Source organism: Myotis yumanensis, unplaced genomic scaffold (genome assembly GCF_028538775.1).
Source record: "Myotis yumanensis isolate MYYU_CA2020_CCGP unplaced genomic scaffold, mMyoYum1.0.hap1 SCAF_23, whole genome shotgun sequence".
In the NCBI taxonomy this organism is placed as follows: domain Eukaryota; kingdom Metazoa; phylum Chordata; class Mammalia; order Chiroptera; family Vespertilionidae; genus Myotis; species Myotis yumanensis.
Genome location: NW_027223774.1, coordinates 7,707,444 through 7,731,404, shown reverse-complemented (window position 1 = coordinate 7,731,404; position 23,961 = coordinate 7,707,444). Strand labels below are relative to the sequence as shown.

Here is a 23,961-nt window from a genome sequence, read left to right as displayed (position 1 = left end):
AACACCCGGTTCTCTGATGGCATTTCCCGGCCCTTTTGCAGTTGGGCCGTGACCAAGGGGATATGAATGGAAATGACCTGTGGCACTTTCAGGCCAAGGCAGTGATAAACTCTTGGAGCTTCCAGCCCTCTCCTTTTCCTGCTGTGGTAACCAAGGCCACATGTCCCAACTAAAGGGGTTGTACCCTGGTCTCTCGAGAGTATAGGACAAAGCCAGCCAGCCAGCCTGCCCGTCCCCAGCTCCTGGCAATCCACAGTGGACATGTAATGTGAGCAAAATAAACCTCTGTTCTGTTTAACTACTGAGATTTGACACTTAACTGTATTGCCACAGCATAATCTAACTCAGCTAATAAGTCTATTGGCTTAGCAGTGCTAGGCTTAGTTAACTCAGTGTTCCCCAAGCCTCGTGCAATGATATTTCACTCTCAATTTTTGCTTTACATGTGTACCACATATTTTCCCTTTAATTCAGTTTACTTCCCCCCCCCCCCCCCCCCCAACTAACTTATTTTTAAAGAGGACTTTCGCCTGGCTGGCATGGCTCAGTGGTTGAGTGTTGACCTATGAACCAGGTCAGTTCAATTCCTGGTCAGTGCACATGGGGGCTTGATCCCCAGTGTGGTGTGTGCAGGAGGCAGCCAATCAACGATGCTCTCTCACCATTGATGTTTCTATCTTTCTCTTCCTCTCTGAAATCAATACAAATGTATTTAAAAAAAATAAAAATAAAGACTTTGTCACTACCATGAGCAGGAAGCTAGTTAGTATCTCGTCAGTAAAGGAGAAAAAGTGGCAAGAATTAAATACCAACAAAATATTAAATTCTAGTTAAGATTATTGCCTGAGTCTGAGGCTTGCTGTGTCTTTGTAGAGGAAATACCATGCTTTCTCCTTGATTAGTTAGGATTGCACTAGAATGGAAGTGTTGTTTGTTGATGTATCTGAGCTCGCTGAAATTGTATGGTTCCCTCTGTCTTTAGGAAAAACAGACTTAACTGCCCTCTTAAGGAGTGGTTTTCACCGCTGCAAGCCCTCCCCCACTAAAACATGAAAACTGGTAGGTAGGGACACTGTTTGCCCAGAATCTAGCCAGGCGTGCGGCACCAGGCTGAGAGAAGGAACCAACACTTTTAGACTCAAAACTTTAATCAGAGAACCAACATACACACAAGGAGGGCATTTCTACCCTGGCTCAAAGCAACTCAGGTCATTAGTTATGAAAACTGCCCCTCCCCCGCCAGCTGGTGATTTTCCACAGGGTCTCTGACCTGCGTGTTTAGTATTAAAACTCTTCACTGAATACACTTCAACTCATTTTGAGTTCCCACCTCTGCCCCATCCCACAACACTTTGTGTACCCCACCAGCCTGTCACCCAGACTAGACAGTTTCAAGGGTGGGGACCATGCACAGGGAGTGGGACATTTTGGCCATTAGAAAACCAGTATGCTCCCCACTGTGCAGTCGGCCTAATGATTAACCCAGTTTCATTAAGTTCCCAGTTTCAAGAACAAAACCAACCAGCAGAACTCAAAGGTGCAAGGTTTAAAAAGTCCAAGAGCCACAGGAAACATACTCTTACACTTTTTTAGCACCAAGAATATGAAAGATATTGTCCAATGTCTTCCTAATATTGTTTGTGCTGCAGCAAACACGTGACTTGTTCACTTAGTGGGTAGGGCTCAGAAGCCCAGAGAGGAGATGCCATCTATAGGGAGCAGGTTGTGTGGTTCCATGAGGTGAGTCTCTGTTGTAGCACAGGCCTGGCCAGGGTGACCTGCTGACGTGATGGCTCCAACAGAAAAGCTCCTTTCTTTACTGGGCTCTCTAACAATCCTCAGCGGCCCATGACTTGCTGTGACATGAGGGAATGTGGCATTTTAAGATGTCACTTGTCAACAAACAGCACTCCTCTGTGAAAATGGGACCACCAATTTCCCTTGGATTCCAGAAGCTTCGAGGCAAGGGCAGGGCTTACCATACTGACATTCCCTGTCCTGGCGCCTGGAAAAGAGCCTGGTGAGTAGCCAGCTTGGACAAATGGTGCATGAAGAACATTCTAGCAGTCCATCACAATTTTCACCACCAAGCACATCCTCTGTATAGTGTTAACTGTGACAATATCCAGTGCAGCTTTCCTAACTGAATCCAGCTGTTCCAGTATCATTAGCTCCAATAACAAAAAATGGGTCCATTGTATAACCAATAACTTTAAACACGGGAAGATTATGGGGAAAGGTGGCATGTGGTCCTGGCTGAGTGGCTCAATTGGTTGGAGTGTCGTCCCATACACCAAAAGGTTGTGGGTTTGATTCCCAGTCAGGGCACATACCTAGGTTGTAGGTTTGATCCCTGACCACGGCACTTGCAGGAGGCAGCCAATTGATGCCCCCCACTCTCTCCCCTTCTCTCTAAAAATCAATAAAAACATGTCCTTGGGTGAGGATTAGAAAAAATAAGATGGCATGTGTATGTGGAAAGGGTCCTTTTGAATGAGAGGTATGGGAGGTTATGAGTGAAGTTTTAGCTATTTGATATTAAGTGCTCTTTTTGACTTTCTGTGGGCTCATTAAGAAAATACTGGGACAGAAAAAAGATGGAGGGAAGGAAAAGGTTAGATTTTTTTTTTAAGATTAATGTGTTGGGATTGGAGAACCAAATTAAGCCAGGGGCATTTTGAAGAAAAACTTTAAAAATTAAAGTCACCCATATTAGTAAGAACATTAACTGCAGTAAATAGAGATAGAGGGCTTCTAATTCTTCTCTTCCTCGTAACATAAGAGTACGTTTATGTTGTATATGATGTGTATGTACACCTCATGTTTGGTGAGTACTTATGTGCTGGGCACTCAGTTCTAAGTGCTTTACATCAATTTATCCTCACAACATCTCTCTGAGGTAGGTAACTATTATTTTACTTGTTTTACAGATGAGGATACTGAGGCCCTGAGAAGTTTCGTGACTCTCTCTAGGTCACTTAGGCAGCAGATGGCAGAGGTGAAATTTAACTCAGGAGACTGGCTATAGAGTCTACCTCTGAATTTGGATACTACACAGCTTCTTTTGTGTTTTCATTGTTTTAATGAAAGTTGTGTGCAAACTTTCTAATCAATCTTTATTAATATAGAGATCTATATATATTTTGGGGGTAGGGGAGGGAAAGGATAGACTTACAATGTGATGGTTTCAATTTTAGGGCTCAGATGTCAGGTCTTGCTGTCACCTGGTGACCACAGGTAGTATTGCTACTTGTTACTTTTGAGTGTGAACTTGCTGGTGTCGGCAGAGACCTAAGTAGCAGCCAAAGGCTTTTTGACAGTGTTGACACTGATACTGTTTTTCTTGAGTGTGAATTACCTGGTGCTGACTGAGATGGGAACTGAGGCTAAAGGTTTTCCCACATACATCACAGATGTAAGGCTTCTCCCCAGTGTGAATTTTCTCGTGCTGCCTCAGATTTGCTTTCTGGGAAAAGGCTTTCCCACATTCAGCACACAGATAGGGCTTCTCTCCAGTGTGAACTCTCTGGTGAATAGAAAGGCACGAGTTCTGGCTGAAGGCTTTCCCACATACCTGACAAACATAAGGCTTTTCTCTGGTGTGAACTCTCTGGTGTCGAACAAGTACAGCTTTCAGGCTGAAGGCTTTTCCACATTCACCACATTTATATGGATTCTCACCCGTGTGAACTCTCTGATGCTTAGAAAGGCGCCAGCTGTGTCTAAATGTTTTTCCACATTCATTACATTCAAAAGATCTCTTCCTGGCATGACTTTTCTGGTGCTGAGTAAGGTACTTACTGTGCACAAAGACTCTGTCACACTGATTACATTTAAAGGGTTTCTCTGCAGTGTGAGTTAACTGATGTTCTGAGAGATGTACACTTTGGCTGAAGGTCTTTCCACATTCATTACACTTAAAGGGGTGCTCACTCTTGTGGATGTTCTGATGTTTGGTAAGGGAGGTGATTCGGATGAAGGCCTTCCCACACTCCTCACATTTATATGGCCTCACTCCAGAGTGTATGATCTCGTGGCGAATGAGCTGTGCACTTTGGACAAAGGCCTTCCCACACTGTTTACACTCAAAGGGCTTCTCCCTGGTGTGAAGTTTCTCATGCTGAGTCAGGTATTTGCTGCAGCTGAACGTTTTCTCGCATGTGTTACATTTAAAGTGCTTCTCGCCACTCCTCGGGTGATCTTTCTGTTCTAGGTTCTGATTCGAAATCTTTCCGCTCCCATCAAGTCCTTGTTTTTCTTGGGTGTGAATGCTCTGGTGGCAAGTTAGGGTCGAACTGCAAATGAAGCGCTCACCACACTCCTGACATTCGTAGCGGGTTTCCACAGCATGCATTTTTTGGTGTTGGATAAGACGTTCATTATGGCTGAAGGTCGCACTGCATTCAGCACAGCTGTAGGGCTTTTCTGTGGCATGAACAGACTGGTGTCGAATCAGGTGGGAAGGCCGGCTGAAACTTTTGACACATTTGTTACATTTGTATGGCCTGTAGCCCGTGTGAATCCTCTGATGTTCATTCAGATGAGTGTTCCGGTAGAAGGCTTTCTCACATTGACTACATTTGTAAGGCTTCTCTCCACTGTGAACCCTCTGGTGGCTCTTTAGGGTGAAGGTATGGCTGAAGCATTTCCCACACTCATCACACTTATAAGGCTTTTCTCCCGAGTGAATAGACTGATGTTTAATGAGGGATGAGCTATGCCTGAAGGTCTTCCCACATTCCTGACACTTAGAGGTAGTTTTTGAAACATGAATTTTCTGATGTTGGAGGAGGTATTTGTTAAAGTTGAAGGTGGCCTTGCATTTGACACATTCATAGCGTTTCCGAGTGTGGGTCTTCTGATGCTGAGTAAGATGATAGTTTCGGCTGAAACCCTTGCCACACTCATTACACTTGTAGGATTTACGAATTCTGTGGGTTTTCTGCTTTTCAACAGGCTTCGAGGCAAGACCTGATGAATGGTCACTGTCTTGACTCTTATGTGTTTTTTCTCCAGTGTGAATTTTTTGATGCCACAGAAGGTGAGTGTTGTGACTAAAAGTTTTCCCACATTTGTTACACACATAGGATTTGGAACCTGTGTGAGTTGTTGGATAGACAGGAAGGCAAGAAATCTGGTTGAGACTATCCTCATACTCTTGATTCCCAGTTGGTTTCTCTGCTATATGAGTAATCCAGTGCTGGATAAGATGGCAACTCCGGCTGAAGCTCTTCTCACATTCACTACATTTATATGGTCTCATCCCTTCCTGGACAGTATCCTGCTGACTCTGGTCTGAGTGGGAGCCAATGTCATTCCTACATTCCTGAGACTTAGCTGGCGTCAGGCTCTTCTCGGAAAGATCATGGGTCAGGGAATCTTCTCCTGTGAAAAGGAAGGACTCAGGATCGAGGCCACTCTTGAGTTCATGACTCTTGCCCTCTGTGAAGCTTTCCTTGTTGGTGACAATGTCAGAGCTCATAAGACTTTCTGGATCTCCTAGCAAACTATCTAACCAGCTCTCGCCCATGTAGCCTTCTCCAAAGTTAGAGTTCCAGAGGCCATCCTTGGAAAACGTCTCCAATATCTCCTGAGAGAGTCCTTCTGAGAATTCCTGTGGCAAAGGGGAAATCTTGGCCTCAGCTGTGTCTGAAAGAGAGAGAGTGTAAATGTCTCCTGTTCCCTAGGGTGAAAAGACAGGAGCTACAGGGTGAGGATACAGACAAGAGAGAACAGGGGATGGATCCCGAGTCAAGTCTGTGTCCATCAAGGGATGAAGAAGAGGCTAGCAGAGTGATCCAGCTGTAACCTGCATCACAGGAAAAGGAAACCCATATACAAGACAGTTAAGAAGGGAGCTGGGCTGCAGGGCCTCCATAGGGAAGGAGAGAGGCCTCTCAGCAGATACTCTCCACCATCACCCTCATCAGCTGGGGCCTACTTCCTAGAGAAGTACACTGATCAAGGGACAAGATCTACAGGATAACAATGCCATACGACTGTTTCCACGGAGGCTGTATTTACATGTTAATAACGGTGTGGCTCCACATGCTTAGAAACAGCCTTGTGTTGAGGTGGCAGAAACAGAAATCCGAGAGAGCAGGAATCTGTGCCTGGGTTAGTCCCCTTGTGAAGACACTCACGAGCTCCTGAGGTGAGCCAAGAATGGAGCTGCACGCTGACAAGCTGTGCAGACACTTCTCCATGGTTTCTGGATCAGGGGAACCACGAGAAAAGCCTCTCATGCCCAGGCAAGCCCCCTGCCTCTTCTTTCTCCCACGGGGGATGTCTTGACCAGCATCACACTAGGGAATCTTCACTGCTTAACCTGATCCTCCTGGGAGAACTGTGGCCTGGGAGAGGGCAGAGTAAATGCCCAGGCTTGAGTTGTGGCCATCTGCTGTTCTCTGTGGGCCAGGAAAGAGGTCGAAACAGGTAGACCAGGGTGTCCACAGTACTTAGGGGGCATTAAGGCAGGAAAATGGAGACCAACTTGGGGAACAGAAGTCCACCCCCTGCTGAGTCTGGAAGAACCAAGGAGGGAACAGAGAAAAGGCACCAGGACAGCCATGTGCTGAATGCTGAGGTTAAACAGAGACAAGGAGGGCATGTAAAGTGTCCTGATCCTGGGTGGGACAGGGAGACAGAAGCCAGCATGTGGAAAATTGAAGCCCAGAAGCTGGGGGTCCTGATGGTTAGGTAGACATACTCCATCTGAGGACAGAGGGCCATACCACAGGACCCCACCATCCTCACACCGGGTGCCAGTGGCCCCTCCCCACCCACTCACCAGGGCCTGTCACTTCTGGACTTCCTCTCTCCAGGACCTCCAGCTCTTGCCCACCATCTGGACAGGCAGTCTGATTGGGTCTCAGGGGGTCTGCAAGGAAAGAGAACAGCATTGCTGTCAATAAAGATGTGGAGGGCCACCCAGCTGCTCAGCGGCAACCTTCTGGCTCTCCTGATGATTCCATGCTTTATCTAGCACACAGCCCTGGGGGCCAGATGCTGTACTGGGAGATTCTGGTGCCTGCCCTGCAGGGTTCCTGCTCCAGTGGGAGAGAAGGACTCACACAGTCACAATCCGGGGTGATCAGAGCTATGACAGCTGGGGCTACGGACACAGGACGTGGAACAGCTCAAGGGATGAATTGAGCTTGCCAGGTGGACAGGCCCATACTTACTCAACGATTTATAATTCACTCGTTCACCTGTGGACCACACATTGCCCCAGGCCTCTGTGGGGTAAGCCCTGTGATAGATAATGTTCGGGTTCTAGGGCTCCAGCAGCCCTGTACACCACCCTCCCCAAACTTCTGCAAGGAAGGGAGCAGTTATAATCCAGGCATATGTGCTACAGTGGAGGAAAGGCCACTGGTGGCTTTGAAGGTGAAGAAAAGGGCCATGAGCCAAGCAATGCAGGCGGCCGCTAGAAGCTGAAAAGAGGCAAGGAAACAGATTCTCCCCTGAAGCCAGCCTTGCCAACACCTCAATTTTGGCTCACCCAGACTTATATTTTGAACTTCAGATCTGTAGACCTGTAAGAATAGATGTACTGTTTTAAGCCACTACATTTGTGGCATTTGTAGAAGCAGCCATAGGAAACCACAGATGTGCAGGGGAAACAAAGGACATACATTTCTTCTGCGGGCTGGAGTTTAAAAACTGAAGACACTGAGATCAGACCTTTCTAAGCTGCTTCTATGGCACACATTGAGTACAGTTTGGAGGAAACCTGTCTCAATGTGATAAAACTACATTAAATATATGGTAGTTCCAGTATATAGTTTTTTCTTTTCTTCGTCTTTTGGAATAAATTCTTCTTCTGTTTTTGGAAAAGAAAGAACTGAGAAACTAGGAAAGGGGAAATGAGTTGATCCGGATGATAGGGAGCTGGGGTGTCCTGGCCCTGGAGCTGCACAGGTCCCAACTGGACTCTCAGCCATGCCATTTGCTTTCTGTGCACTGCTGGTGGTCAGAGCCCAGGTGAAAAGGGCTCACAGAGCCAGCCTGCTGGAATGGCCTGCTCACAAGGCTGCCCTTGGCTGGTGTCTGGGAACCTGGATTTCGGGAGGGTCTGGCATTCTCTAACCAGGCAGAGGGGCTCCCTGTGCACAGACTGTTCTGCTGAACAACTGCTTTCCTGCCGAGTGTCTGGGATGTGGGTACATTGCAAGCAGAGTGTGTCTACATAACAAGCCCTGAATAAAAACCCTTGGTGCAGAGTCGCTAGTTAGAGCGTCTCTGGTCGACAACATTTCACAGGTGCTTTTACACCTCGTTACTGGGGGAATTAAGCATGTCCTGTGCAACTCCACGGGGACAGGGCTCTGGATGTTGGTGCTAGTCTCCCCTGGATGCACACCATGCACCTTTCCCCTTTGCTAACTGTACTGTGTGTCCTTTCACTGTGATGGATCATGAGATGAGCACAGCTATAGGCCAAGTCCTACATGTCCTCTTAGTAAACCACCAAAGTGGGGGGTGATCCTGGCAACCTGAACAGAGCTGCAAAATGACTTCCCCTCTTTGAAGCTGCTTAAGATGCTCAACACAATATGGACAAGCTTCTCATGGGGCGACAGGAGGGTAGGAGAAAGTTCTAAGAGCTCACGCAGCACAGAACCTGGCTCCTGACAGCATTTCCCACCATTCATTTATTAATTTAGGAATTGTTTACTGAGTCCCCACAGAAGATACTGTTTGTTACAAATGTTGGGGTACACAAGTGAACAACAGCACAGGTGCCCCAAGGAAGCTCCCATCTGGCTGGAGACAGATCATAATAGGAGCAGTCAGAACATGAAGGAGCAGTGACTAGCTAAGGAGAGAGGGAGGCTAGTGGAGTCACAATTTCAGTCTTAGGGAAGCCCCAAGTCAAGGAAGGGACAAGAGTCCGCCAGGCAGAGGGGAGAGCAGAGGTGAAGACCCTACAAGAGTCAGCACAAGGAATCACTCCAGAATGACAAAGAGGAAAAAGCTGCTGCAGCAGTAGGCAGGGGTTGGAGCAGGGCTTGTCAACCTTGCCACTACTGACATCTGGGGTCAGGTAATCCTTGGTTGTGGGGGTTGTCCTTGCATCCTAGGATGTCTGGCAGCTTCTCTGGGCTCTACCCACTAGATGCAAGAAGCACCCCCACTGTCCCTAAGTGACAATTAAAGAGGTGGCCAGGCATTGCCAATGTCCCCTGGGGGGGCGGGGGGGAGAATCAGCCAGCTGAGCACTGCTGAGCTAGATCACGCTGGTTCTGAGGTGTTCAAGAGCTGGGAGTTCATCCCGTGGGTGACGGGGAGCCACGGGTGATCACCAAGCAGGGCCAGGGTGCATACTCACTCAGCAAGAAGAGATTCTGGTAGTTGTCCAGTGCCGTGTCCCAGAACAGGTCCCCCTGGTCCAGCCCCAGCTGCTCCCAGCCCTCCAAAGTGAAGTCCATGGCCACGTCCTTGAGGGTTGCAAGTTACGGAAACACAACACACTGTCAGTGACTCTGGGGCTGGGGTCAGGGAGGAGCCCAAGGGCTCACTCAATGCATCCCCCACCCTCAATGTGCCAGGTCTTTGACAAGAACCGTCTTGTGAGAACCTTCAGACCGGACACTAGGCATCCCCATATTTTGTAGGGAGTCTTGGAGAAGGGACACAGGCAGGACTTAAACCCAATCAGGTCTGCCTAATCCTAAAATCCATTTATTTCTGACTTTCAATTATTTTTTGTTAAAGATTTTAAGTTTTATTATGGAAACTTTCAAACATACACCCAAGTAGAGACATGCATGCAACAGACCACCACATATCCATCACCCAGCTTCAATCCCCATCCTATTAACATGTCTGTTTTGTTCACTAAACCTCTTTCCCCATTTTTCTTTCTTTATTTTTGTGGGGGCTAAAATATTTCAAAGTGAATCCCAGGTGATATCTGATTTCTCCTGTGAATACTTCAGTATTAATAGTAGAACCCCTTACTCACTGCATACATACATCATATTCAAAGTCTGTACAGTCAACTCTCGATTTAATTAATGGACTTTGGATTTAATGGACAACATTTCTGGTCAGTATGTCATATGTCATGAAAATTAACATCCTGTCGATTTTAAGATGCTTTTAACCAAGATTTGCTTATAATTAAAATAGTAGCTTATCTTTTTGTTATTGATTCAATTTTAAAAATATATATATATTCCAGAGAGGAAGGGAGAGGGAGATAGAAGCATCAATGATGAGAGAGAATCACTGATTGGTTGCCTCCTGCATGTCCCCACCCCCTCACTAGAGATAGAGTCTACAACTCGTGCATGTGCCCTGATCTGGAATCAAACTAGCGACCTTTAGGTGCATGGGACGATGCTCATCCAACTGAGCCACACCAGGGTTCAATGGTATGTTTTTGTAGTTGGCTTGTTTGAAGCAAAAACCAAGGAGGCCTATGCCCTGTATTAGAGTGACATGCTTCAGAAGGTCTTTAATCTATACCTGTGCCACTCTGCCCTTTTTATTCTATGCTCCCGATTTAGGGTGCAACATCTGGATATGGTGCTTCCTCTTGGTGTCATTTAACTGCACCTCTGCCTGATGCATTTCCTGGAAACTAGTCAGTAGAGCAGCAGCTGATTAGATTAGGTACAACTGTGGGGAGAAAGAGCCCTCACAGGTGGTGCATGACAGCCTGAAGTGCCTGTGTGCCACTTTTAGTGATGTCATCTTTCTTAATTTTAAAAGTTCCCAGTGAATAGGTACTTGGAATAAAAATACATGTCCTTGCCCTGACCGGTTTGGCTCAGTGGATAGAGCATCGGCCTGCGGACTGAATGGTCCCAGGTTCGATTCCGGCCAAGGGCATGTACCTTGGATGCGGGCACATCCAGAGTAGGGTGTGCGCAGGAGGCAGCTGAGCGATGTTTCTCTCTCATTGATGTTTCTAGCTCTCTATCCCTCTCCCTTCCTCTCTGTAAAAAGTCAATAAAATATATTTTAAAAAAATACGTGTTCTGGAGAAGTACTGACAATAAAAAATGAGCCTTCCCCGGCACCCTACCTCCAGGTGAACCCGTGGCTGTCTGGTGTGTTCTTTCCAGACCCCCATCAATACACACACAGACACATTTCAGGTAAGAATGAAACCTGAGTCTTTAGTTTGGGTCTGAGGCTTGGCTCTACTACCTTCCTCTGTGGGTAACTCTGGGCAGTTAAGACCCATGCCCCCTTCAGAGGCCCCGATTCCTGCCCCATCTCATAGGGCTGCTCTGGGAAGTGACTTGAGATGCTGCTGGGAAGCTTGTGCACAGTTCCTAGAGCACAGGAAGGAATCGACAAAGGGCAGTGACAGTCTGGCAGAGCTGACAGACATGGGCAGGGACAACTACATCTAGGTGCGTTTGTTATACAGTGGAAGTAGCAGGCAGTGCTATGGGAGACCAGAGCAAGGAAGAGCTCTGGGAAGGTGGGGGAATTGAGCTGTGTCTTAAAGGTGGTGTGACTTACCAGGTAGAGATGGGAGGCAGGGTATTCTAGCCTGTGCGTAAGGCGCGTAAGGGAAATGAATGCAACACAGTTATAGTAATCAGTCATTAGCGAACATTGTAGTTCGTTATTAATAATTATGTGTATGCCCTAGCTGGTTTGGCTCACTGGATAGAGCGTTGGCCTGCGGACTCAAGGGTCCCAGGTTCGATTCCAGTCAAGGGCATGTACCTTGGTTGCAGGCACATCCCCAGTAGGGGGTGTGCAGGCGGCAGCTGACTGATGCTTCTCTCTCATCGATGTTTCTAACTCTCTATCCCTCTCCCTTCCTCGCTGTAAAAAATCAATAAAATATTTATTAAAAAAAATAATTATATGTAACAGGATATTGTAAAAATTAAGTTACAAAATATTTATTAAAATGTTTCTTATATATCATTGTATTGGCTGGGCTGCAAAGATATTAGTTGCGGGCTGCCAGTTTGACATGCTTGCTCTAGGGCCCAAGGTTTGGTTCAAGTCACTGTTTGACTCAAGTCACTCCCACAGGCTGAGTGACCTTGAGTGGTTCCCCTTCCTTCCCAGGGCTGAGGGCATTTGAAATGTGGACAGATCATGAGTGGAAACTAGCCTGGGAGCTGGGAAGCGTAGTGTAACATTTTACTACAGGTCCAAGAAGGGAGTGTCCCATGTGTCAGTAAAGGGAAGAGAAGAGACCGTGGATGGTGGCAGGACCCAGACCATGCAGGAATACGCTGAGAAACCTGGATTTTATCCCGTTAGCAATAAGGATTCCTGGAAGGGTACTAAGCAGGAGAGAAAGAACATGAGAGCTTTACTTTAAGATCACTTGGGGCCACCACAGGACAGTGAGCCTGGAACAAAGACAGGCCCCTGTGCAGCCTTTGGGGATGATCTGTTGGGATGGCAGGACTCTCAACTCACCTCAGTAATAGCCGACTAGGCCCAGCAGCCCGAGTCCTAGTTTAAGCTCCCCCTTCTTCCCCTCCATGTTCCCAGCTGGCAGGGCCGCAGGAAGGATAAGGAAACGGGGAGACAGTCTTCCTTCCTTCTAGGACTGACTTCCTGGCCATGCTGGATGAGCCCCCAAAATGTCCAGAAGTAGGATGAGTCAGAACATGAGTCTCCCTGCAGGAATCACAACAATTGTTATTTATTGAAACTACCCCAGCCCCAAGCTTCACTATGCTTCAAAATCTACAAAGCAACTTCACAGCCATTTTTCACACTAATCACAATTGATGATACACATTTTGGACCTGCTGTCTTGGGCAATGCTGTGTCCTAGCCCAGCACAGGATGTCTGTTCACAGAGTACATGTGTCTCTAACTGAACCCTTGGGAGAATGCTTCTGAGATTTCGGGTTATACTGTCATCTCTAGGATTTGAGTCCAACTGTGTTGGTCTCCAAACCGTTGCTATTTCTACAGCAGCAAGAGTTCTTTGACTTTCTTTTTTAACCACGACCCACAAAAACAAAGACAATATATATACTAGAGGCCCGGTGCACAAAATTCGTGTAGGGGTGGTGGTGGTGTGTGTCCCTCAGCCCAGCCTGCACCCTCTCCAATCTGGGACCCCTTGAGGGATGTCCGAAAACGGGCAGTAGGACATCCCTCTCACAATTGAGGACTGCTGGCTCCCACCACTCGCCTGCCTGCCTGCCTGATTGCCCTAACCGCTTCTGCCTGCCAGCCTGATCACCCCCTAACCACTCCCCTGCCAGCCTGATCGACACCTAACTGCTCCCCTGCCAGCTCGATTGCCCCTAACTTCCCTCCCCTACAGGCCTGGGTACCCCCCAACTGCCCTCCCCTGCTGGCCTGGTCACCCCTAACTACCCTTCCTTACAGGCCTGGTCCCTCCCAACTGCCCTTCCCTGCAGGCCATCTTGTGTCCACATGTGTTGGAGTGATGTTCAATTTGCATATTACCTCTCTATTATATAGGCTATCATGACTGCTCATTCACACATAACAAAAGTTTCATGAGATAATACTTAATCTTACATAGTTGCTTTTTACTTCATTAAAAAATATTATGATCATTGCCCAGTGAGTTATTTTTATGACCCACAATATGGGAAACACTGTACCAGAGGGCTTTTTACATGTTTGTAGACATTGAATTTCCTAAGGAGCGTGTATCTATGGAGTGTTAAAAACACTCCATATTGCAAAGCAGGATGACTCAATGACCCAGGCCCACAATTCTAGAGCCTCTAGGGCAGTGATGGTGAACCTGTTGAGCTTGGTGTGTCAGCATTTTGAAAAACTCTAACTTAACTCTGGTGCCGTATCACGTATAGAAATTTTTTGATACTTGCAACCATAGTAAAACAAAGATTTATATTTTTGATATTTATTTTATATATTTAAATGCCATTTAACAAAGAAAAATCAACCAAAAAAATGAGTTCGCGTGTCATGGTTCGCCATCACTGCTCTAGGGCCACGTGTGCTTTGAAATTCAGAAATTTTCAGATTTTAAAAAGGTGACGTACATTTACACAATATATTTCATGAAAATCCCGGTGCAGTGTAGGACCAGCAGCATTTTGTTATTGAACACTTCAATATTTCTAGATCTCCAGCTTCTGAAAAAAAAATTCTAGGACTTGGCCATGCTGAGTCGGCATCCCACCAAGCTAGCTAGTTGGAGCTCATTTAAATCTACTCCCCCTTAAGTGGGGCAAAGACTCCCTGATGTCCCTTAGCCCTGACCAGGCAGGTTCTCTCCTTTACCTGAGGCTTGAGACCTCTGTCTAGTTTCCAACTCACGATCTGTCCACAACTCCTACACCAGTGATGGCGAACCTATGACACGCGAACTCATTTTTTTGGTTGATTTTTCTTTGTTAAATGGCATTTAAATATATAAAATAAATATCAAAAATAGAGGTCTTTGTTTTACTATAGTTGCAAATATCAAAAATTTCTATACGTGACACGGCACCAGAGTTAAGTTAGGGTTTTTCAAAATGCTGACATGCCGAGCTCAAAAGGTTCGCCATCACTGTCCTACACCCTCAGCCCTGGGGAGGAAGGGGAGCCACTCAAGGCCACCCAGCCTATGGGAGTGATTTGAACCAAACCTTGGGCCCTAGAGCAAGCATGTCAAACTCACCACCCGCGGGCCACATGTGGCCCAAAACGAATATTTTTGTGCCCCAACCAATATAATAGTATGTAAGAAACATTTTAATAAAAATTTCCTAACTTAATTTTTACAATATCCTGTTAAACGTAATTATTAATAACGAACTACAACGTTCGCTAATGACTGATGACTATAATCGTGCTGCATTCATTTCCCTTACGCGCCTTACATGCAGGCGCACCATTTCCCTCCACTAATACCAGCAGTGAATATTTTAAATATATTTTTATTGAGAGGAAGGGAGAGGGAGAGATAGAAACATCAATGATGAGAGGGAATCATTGATTGGCTGCCTCCTGCACGTCCCCTACTGGGGATTGAGCCTGCAACCCAGGCATGTGCCCTTGGCTGGAGTCGAACCTGGGACCCTTCAGTCCATAGGCGGACGCTCTATCCACTGAGCCAAACCAGCTAGGGCACTAGCAGCGAATATTTTAGCAGCCTTTTGCCACGTCATTCGTCTTGTACTGACTTGTTTGCTGTGGGCAACAGGAAATATTTCGCTTTCGGAGAACAGAGAAATAGGTGTATTTGCGTGAGGCTTATTAATCTCCGCAGTTATTCAGTGTCTGGTAAGTACATGTTCAAGAAAAATATTAACTTTTATTAAAATGTTCTATTATTTTATGTTAACGAGGGCTCATTTATTTCAGCCCTTTGTATTCAGCACGTCGCTATCGAAATAAACCTGAGTTTCTATGAAAACTGAAGCTTTTGGTTTTTTTGTGGCCCACAGACACTTCCACCATATTTATTTGGCCCGTGTTAGCCTCCGAGTTTGACACGCTTGCCCTAGAGCCTCACTTCGCCTTAGTGTGGGAAGACGGCCAGATCACCCACCCTCTCTGCACCTCAGTTCCCACATGTGCAAAACGAGACAGACACAACGGATCCACGGTCCCTTCTCTGTAATTCTAAAAACCAAAAAGCTCTAAAAACCAGGGCTTTATAAACTGGCGGCAAAACTTAAACCCAAATTGCCACGGGCTACGTACCGTCTTCCTTCCTCTCAGTGTGATTATTCACGCCTTTCCTGACAGGAATATTTGATTTCCACGAATTGCCCTAGATCCCGCTGAGGGCGGGGGGCTGTCTAATTATGAAATATGCACCCTGTTCGCCCTGTAAAGTCTGATTTCCAAGATGACACTCAGGTTATCCGATAAGACCGCGGAGGTGCCCTAACCTCCCGGCGCCGATGCGGAGGTTACGGGAGAAAAGGCGAGGACGGCACGGCGCGTGGCACGCAGACAGCGCTCACGCCAGCGCTCCACCCTTTCGCCCCCACCACCCCTGAAAAACGCCCACTCAGTCACCTCAAGACCCTGCGCAATTCTGCCAACGACACCCCCTCCTGGTTCAGTGTCCTCACCCCAAAAGAAAATGAAATGGCATCGCTCCCCTCGCGGCTGCCGACGAGGGCTGGAAACCACTAGAACGAGAGCCGGGCCCGTAAGCCTCTACCTTCACCCACCGCCCGAGGCGACGCGCCGTTTGCCGTAGACGCGACAGGGGCATTCCATCCCCCTCAGGGAAGACGGCCCCCCGTCCCCCCGAGTCCTCAGCGACCCCAGCCCGGCATCTCCTCACCTCGAGGTGTCGGGCCGCCGAGTTAACAGACGCGACTCCCGCCCGGGTGGAGCCGGAGACCCGAATCCCCTCACGCCGACCTCCTCACAGCCACTTCCGGTGCCGCGCGAATCTCGGAATTTCTCCACGCGGGACCCTCCGCGCCAGCGCGAGACCGCGTTTCCCAGAGGGCCGTGCTCGTCGGCCCGTCTCCGCCCGCTTACCGGTCGGTAAGAGGTTCCCGCTATCGAAATCCGGCGATGACTGGATTTAATAGCCCAGCTTTTATTCTGTTGAAGAACAATCTAATCAGCCTTCTGCTTTTCTAGAAGAAGGGGAGGCTTTTGATTTTTTTCAAGGCGACGACCCGACGGTTGCCATAGAAACACGTTGAGAAAATTGGATTCCGGCGAAGTCTCGCGCCAGAGGCGAGGGTTGAGGCGGGAGAAATAAAGTGACGTCTGCTGATTGGCGGAAGCGCGCCTTGTAGTGCGGCACATGCGCAGTAGAACCAGGCAGCGTTCCAAAGAGGTGGGCCATCAGCGAATAATTCCACCCCCAGCCTTCGAGTCAGAGGGTTGGCCTGCCGCGAAGGCCTGTGGGAAATGTAGTTCGGTGGTAGGCGCACAGGCCGCGGGCAGTCGCGGGGCAAGCAGCGCCTGCGCGGGCGCAGGCCTGCCTCAGGGCGGAGAATGCGCGCGCAGCGCCTTCCTCCCCGGCGGAAGTTTTCGGGGGGCCACTGAAAAGGTGAGTCCCGGTCCCCGAAGTGAGTCAGATATTTGGTCTCCACTCGGCTCATCACGTCCAGAAGTGAGAGGAAGGCGAGGCTTAGCAGGGGAGAAAGTCTCCTGACGCGCTGTGCACAGTTCGGTCGTGGTGCCTTGTGACGTCAGCAAGACTCTTTGTGAGAGGGGGAGAGGGGAGGGCCCGGGAGCGGGTCTGGGGATGAGAGAAGTTTTCGTTGGCGGGGATATTTGGTCACAACCTACTGTTGGTTCTTCGTGGTGGGCGTGGCTACAACGGAGAAGGGTGGAGCTAATGCGAGGTTGACAGACGCCCCCCCCCCCTTTGGCACTACGTCACCTCTGGTTTCTGCTTAGGGCGGGGCTGAGGCGAGTCAGGGTCCCCAAACAACTCCTTCCTCCGCTAAGGTGGAGTCTAGCCTTTAGCTGTGCCATGTGTCAGAACCTTTCAGGAGGGACACACATCATATTTAACACATAGCAGATGTTGCGTAAATATTTGTCGAATAAATAAAAGAAAGGAATGAGTGATAACGACTAGCCTGAGGGTTGGGGCCCTGGGTTTCAGCCCTGAACTAGCCATGTGACCTTGGGCAGGTGACGTCAGCACTCTGAGAGTCCCTTCTTTCTCCCATCCATAGTTATTGAGCGTTTATCATGGCCCTGTCTCCATCTGACCTATTAAATTAGGGGTGGGGGACCTTTATTCTGCTAAGGGCCATTTGAATATTTGTAACATCATTCGTGGGTCATATAAAATTACCAACTTAAGAATTAGCCTGGCCCTAACCGTTTTGGCTCAGTGGATAGAGCGTCGGCCTGCGGACTCAAGGGTCCCAGGTTCGATTCCGGCCAAGGACATGTACCTTGGTTGCGGGCACATCCCCAGTAGGGGGCGTGCAGGTGGCAGCTGATAATGTTTCTAACTCTCTATCCCTCTCCCTTCCTCTCTGTAAAAAAATCAGTAAAATATATTTTAAAAAACTTAAAAAAAATTAGCCTGCTAGATTTGGTCCCACATTTAATCAACTCACCCTCGATCCCTTGGAAGGGCCAGACCTTATACAGCCCGCTGGCCGGGTGTCCCCCACCTGTATTAAATAGTTACTTGCTCATTTGTTTATCTGGTCCCTCCCCACCCCAGAAGGTGAGCTTTGTTAGGTGCAGAGCTGTGTTTCCATTGCTGCTGTATCCCCAGGGATTGGCACACATTAGGGCATTGTTGGCGAACCTATGACATACGTGTCAGAGGTGACACGCGAACTCATTTTTTTGGTTGATTTTTCTTTGTTAAATGGCATTTAAATATATTAAGTAAATATAAAAAATGTAAATCTTTGTTTTACTATGGTTGCAAATATCAAAACATTTCTATATGTGACACGGCACCAGAGTTAAGTTAGGGTTTTTCAAAATGCTGACACGCCGAGCTCAAAAGGTTCGCCATCACTGCATTAGGGGTTCAGTGAATAATTACTGAGTGAATGAATGAAACCAGCACATGCCGGTTAACATAGCCAGTGCTCAGTAAACATTAACCATTATCTTTCCCTTACACTGAATGAGCCTGAGTCGGCCTCTCCACCTTTATGCACTTACAGAACACTGTTACGATGGAGATTCCAGCCCAGCGCATCTGAGGGCCAGACCGTGATCTCATAAAGGTACCATCCCCTCGGGCACATGCCCCTTAAGCTCTGTTCCCCACCAACAGCCTGCAACTGCTCCATCTCTTTTGTGTGACTGCTCTCATGTTAGTCCCAGGAGGACCGTTGTCATGGGCATGACAGGGTCACTGGGTTAGACACTTTGCCCATCCTGGAGGCCGCCTTTATCCAGGGGTGCTTGGCACCTGGGGGAATTCTGCTTAAAGCTACTTAAAACCACCACAGGTTTTCAAGCTTTTGTTTTCATACGTAACCTAGCAAAGTGTCAGTGTGTTAGTCAGACTAGGCTAGACCAGTGGTCGGGAAACTGCGGCTTGGCAAACTTCGGCTCGAGAGCCATATGCGGCTCTTTGGCCCCTTGAGTGTGGCTCTTCCACAAAATACCGACTTCTGCGCATGGGCCACGAAGTTTCGATCACACTGTACGTGCGCGCCCGCATGTGGTATTTTGTGGAAGAGCCATACTCAAGGGGCCAAAGAGCCACATGTGGCTCTCGAGCTGCGGTTTGCTGATCACAGGCTAGACCAGCCGTGGGCAAACTACGGCCCGAAGGCTTTATCCGGCCCGTTTCAAATGAATAAAACTTAAAAAAAAAAAAGACCGTATCCTTTTATGTAATGATGTTTACTTTGAATTTATATTCGTTCACACAAACACTCCATCCATGCTTTTGTTCCGTCCCTCCGATCCAGTTTAAGAACCCATTGTGGCCCTCGAGTCAAAAAGTTTGCCCACCCCTGAGCTAGACTATGCTGCGGTAACAACAGCCCCCAAATCTCAGTGGCTTAACCCAAGCACAAGTTTCTCACTAACACAAAGTCTGGAACAACGCTTCAGGGTAGCCATCCTCTAGGCCAGTGGTTCTCAACCTTCCTCATGCCGAGACCCTTTAATACAGTTCCTCATGTTGTGGTGACTCCCAACCATAAAATTATTTTCGTTGCTACTTCATAACTGTAATTTGCTACTGTTATGAATCGTAATGTAAATATCTGATATGCAGGATGTATTTTCATTGTTATAAATTGAACATAATTAAAGCATAGTGATTAATCACAAAAACAATATGTAATTGTATATGTGTTTTCCGATGGTCTTAGGCGACCCCTGTGAAAGGGTCATTTGACCACCAAAGGGGTCGTGACCCACAGGTTGAGAACCGATGCTCTAGGCGGTTTTGGCTCCATCAACACAAAGGCTTCAGGTTTGTCCTGGCCTGAGAGAGAAGGAAGAAGTGGTGGTGATTCCTGTAGCTTAACAAAACTACTTTTTTTTTTTTATAAGACAATAGAAATATCCATTTCAGTGCTATTGTCGGGACAATAAATTCTGAAGTTGCACAACCAATCAGAATTACAGACTTCTTAGAAGCTAAGGGATATCTATCTGGCCTGCCGTCTTTGCAGTCAGATGGCTAAACTCCAACTCCTTCGTGGAAAAATAACAGAAGGGCAGTTTTACGCCACGGTGTGGTTTCTGCTCTTCTGCAGACCGAGGGGAAAAGGAACCCTGTCTTCTAGCTGAGATTTCTTTCGTTCGCTGTTTGGACAGCCTGTGTTTTTCAGGGTGGGTACTGGGGTTCCATGAGACAGCACCCAGGGGAAACAGGCCTGAGAGGCTCAGAACTAATGGTGTAGAACGATAAAAGGGAAAAATAAGAATATTAACAAATGGAATATAAGTGAAATGCAAAGCATAACATAATAACAATCACCAACATAAAAGGCTTTCTGTGGGCCAGGTCCTGTTCTCAGCGCTTGCAATAACTCTGTTCACTTAGGCCTCAACAACCACTCTGTCAGATAGAGTGGAAGCACCATTTTACTGTTGGGCAAACTGAGGCACAGGGCGGTTAAGTTAGGTGCCCAGCACACTGCAGATCTGGAACTCAAATCCAGGTGGCCTGGGACCAGAGCCTGTGATTTTATTTATTTATTTATTTATTTATTTAGATATACAGTATTTTATTTTTAAAAAAATATATTTTATTGAATTTTTTTACAGAGAGGAAGGGAGAGGAATAGAGAGTTAGAAACATGAATGAGAGAGAAACATCCATCAGCTGCCTCTTGCCCACCCCCTACTGGGGATGTGCCCGCAACCAAGGTACATGCCTTTGACCGGAATCGAACCTGGGACCCTTCAGTCCGCAGGCCGACGCTCTATCCACTGAGCCAAACAGGCTAGGCTTATTCTATTTTTAAATATATTTTTATTGATTTCAGAGAGGAAGAGAGAGAGAGGGAAACATCAATGATGAGAGGGAATCATTGACTGACTGCCTCCTGCACGCCCCCTACTGGGAATCGAGCCCGCAGCAACCCAGGCCTGTGCCCTTGACTGGAATTGAACCCGGGACCTTTCAGTCCATAGGCCGATGCTCTATCCACTGAGCCAAACCGGCTAGGGCTGGAGCCTGTGATTTTAAAGAACTCTGTTTTGCAATTGCAACGGAGACCAACCTTTACAGAAAATAAAGGAAAAGCATTTGATTAGATTAAGCCAGACACAGAAATATTGCATGATCTCACTTATACGTGGAATCTAAAAGGAATTCCAATTCATGCCAACAGAGAATAGAACAGTGGTTACTGGAGGCTGTAGGATAAATGGGGAGATATTGATGAAAGGGTATACACACTTTTTGTTATAAGATGAATAAGTTCTGAGACCTAATGTATAGCATGGTGACTGTAGTAAATAATAATGTATTTTGTACTTGAAATTGGCTAAGAGTATCTCCAGTGTTCTCACCACACACACACACACACGCACACAAATAACTATGGGAAGTGATGGATACATTGATTAGTTCGATTATGGTAATCATTTCACAATGTACATATACCAAAATATCACATACACCATAAAAATATACAATTTTTAGTTGCCACAAATAGGTAAAAAGGGAAGAACTTTCTCTTACACGGTGAAATGAAACCACAAGCCCGAGTTTATTTTGACTTCTATTTTCATAATCCAGCTTATAATTGCTACTGTACACTGAGTCTTAGGATGAAGAATAAATAAGATCATTTTTTCTTTTGCTATTTAAGATATATTCATTTGAAGCGTCTACTGCACTGTCATCCTTGCCGATTGTCTCCTCACTTATTAACTAGTTTAATCCTGCTTTTATGGACTGAACTGTCCCTGTAAAAATTTGTGTGTGGAAAGCCCAAATACCTCAGAATGTGACCATATTTGGAGATAGCGCCTTTAAAGAGATAATTAACACATTGCGGACAGTAGTTTTATTGCTAGCTTTACCCAGTGGCCAGATAAGTTCCTATTGAACAAGTACAAAAAAACCCATTTTACATAAATGTTAAAGGCACGCTTAAGATTAAATACCCATTGCATGTTGAAGTTACTTATTACATGTTCTTACAAGCTAATATCTTTTTAAAGTATGATACTTTGTAAAACACTGTGTAATATGAAGCGAGAATTCTCGCGATCCGCCCGCAATGTGTTCAGTTAAATGGGGTTGTTAGGGTGGGCCTGCTGTGGTCTGAATGTTTGGGCCCCTCCAAAATTCACAGGTTGAAATTCTAATGCCCAGTGTGATGGTATTAGGAGGTGGGACCTTGGGAGGGATTAAGCCATGAGGGTGGAGCCCTCATGAGTGAGATTAATGTTCTGTGAATGAGATCCCAGAGAGCTCCCTACCCCTTCCACTACATGAGGACACAGCAAGGAGTTGTCAGTCTGCAACCCAGAAAAGGGTCCAGAACTGTGAGAAATAAGTTTCTGTCATTTATAAGCCACCCAGCCTGTGATACGTTTTTTAAAAAATATATATTTTATTGATTTTTTACAGAGAGGAAGGGAGAGGGATAGAGAGTTAGAAACATCAATGAGACAGAAACATCAACCAGCTGCCTCCTGCACACTCCCTACTGGGTATGTGCCTGCGACCAAGGTACATGCCCTTGACCGGAATCGAACCTGGGACCCCTGAGTCCGCAGGCCGACGCTCTATCCTCTGAGCCAAACCGGTTAGGGTGCTGTGATACATTATTATAGGAGCCCAAACAGACCGAGGCAGGGCCCTAACCCAATATGACGGGTGTCCTTATAAGAAGATGAGACTAGGACACAGATGGAGGGACAACCATGTGAGGACACAGTGAGAAGGCAGCCATCTGCCAGCCAAGGAGGGAGGACTCAGAGGAAACCAAACTGATTGGTGCTTGATCTCTGGCGTCTAGCTTCCAAAACTGTGTAGAAAATAAATTCCTGTTGTTGAAGTCACCCTGTGTGTGGTATTTCTTTATGGCAGCCTTGGGAAATGATTACACCTGTCATATCTTCATTCAGTGGTAGGCTCTATGTGTGAGTTTGTGTGAGTTTGGTTTTGATTTTTAAAGTATTAGGAAATATTCCAGAGATACATAAGGCTTAGAGGAAAATGCAGCCAGTACCTGTTGTCTCACTAAGTTAGTCAGGAGAGGATAGGCTGGGCTGCAGTAACAAATAAACCCTGAGATCTTGGTGGCTCAATACAACATTAGTTTATTTGCTGATCACGTGCTTCCCATGTGGACCAGGCAGCCCTCCTTCATCGCTGTATCATTTGGAGGATGTGTCCTCCAGAGCCATCCCTGCAGGGGAGGGGAAGTCCCAAGAGGTACTCTGGCTCTTAACTGCCTCAGCCAGAAAATGACTTCCACTTATATACTCCATTGGCCAGAACTAGTCATGTGGCCCCAATCTAACTGCAAGGGACCCTGGGAAGTGTAGGAGATCATGTGGGTATTTGGTGAGCATTGGCTCTCTCCCTCAGTGCTTCTGTGATTAGAGCCGTGCTCCTAGGTGATTTTTATTGACTTCAAGACAGTCTCATGTTTTTGATGAGATCTGCAGTTTCTGCTTTGTCCCTTTGCCCTGGGCCATTAGAGACAGATGTCTAGAGGCTGAACACAGTGGGCGGGAGCTCATTTTAGGAGTGGCCACTTCCTGAGAGAATATATTCCGTGAGTGATTACTTTTCTTTCTTTTGTAGTCGTGTCACCATAAGGAACTTGGCAGTGAATTAAGTTTCTCTTTCTCCTTCCTGTCCCCTCCCGCACACTTCTGTTTTCTAGCATGAACACCTTTTGTCCAGACTGTGGCAAAAGTATCCAAACAGCGTTCAGATTCTGCCCTCACTGCGGAAAGTCTTTGTCGACAGAGGAGCCTGAGGGGTCCCAGACCTTTGTCAGACCGCTTTCGTCATCCTTCCGAGGTAAGGGCTGGGGCTTTGAGCTTCTCCCTGGAGGATGGGGGAGGGGCCTATGTGCAGGCATTTGGGAGGGAGCGCTGCCTTTGCAGTCTGGCCCTGCCTTGACCCTG

At 47.0% G+C, this 23,961-nt stretch overlaps 2 protein-coding genes across 6 annotated transcripts in view; one reads left to right on the top strand and one right to left on the bottom strand.

Moving 5' to 3' along the window:
* Positions 1-1,130: 1,130 nt before the first annotated feature.
* On the bottom strand, positions 1,131-16,641 carry ZNF473 (zinc finger protein 473). Of its 3 annotated transcripts, none has more exons than XM_070402277.1 (5): positions 16,235-16,641; positions 12,409-12,612; positions 9,335-9,443; positions 6,791-6,880; positions 1,131-5,649 (listed from the first exon to the last, which is right to left on the bottom strand). In XM_070402277.1, the coding sequence occupies exons 3-5, from the start codon at positions 9,432-9,434 to the stop codon at positions 3,254-3,256; spliced, it is 2,586 nt and encodes an 861-aa protein (XP_070258378.1). In that variant the 5' UTR covers positions 9,435-9,443; positions 12,409-12,612; positions 16,235-16,641; the 3' UTR covers positions 1,131-3,253. The 3 variants fall into 3 exon arrangements, with proteins under 3 accessions (XP_070258378.1, XP_070258380.1, XP_070258379.1); XM_070402279.1 differs by having other exon boundaries at positions 1,131-5,643; XM_070402278.1 differs by having other exon boundaries at positions 16,438-16,641.
* Positions 16,642-16,861: 220 nt separating this feature from the next.
* VRK3 (VRK serine/threonine kinase 3) overlaps positions 16,862-23,961 on the top strand; it is a 45,001-nt gene continuing 37,901 nt past the window's right edge. The window contains exons 1-3 of one of the 3 annotated variants that reach the window (XM_070402280.1): positions 16,862-16,960; positions 18,558-18,620; positions 23,715-23,854. In XM_070402280.1, coding sequence (XP_070258381.1) covers positions 23,716-23,854 — 139 coding nt within the window. In that variant the 5' untranslated portion in view covers positions 16,862-16,960; positions 18,558-18,620; position 23,715. Of the gene's footprint in view, positions 16,961-17,037; positions 17,118-18,557; positions 18,621-23,584; positions 23,604-23,714; positions 23,855-23,961 lie in introns of those variants that run through there. The other 2 variants (XM_070402281.1, XM_070402282.1) reach the window with 2 other exon arrangements.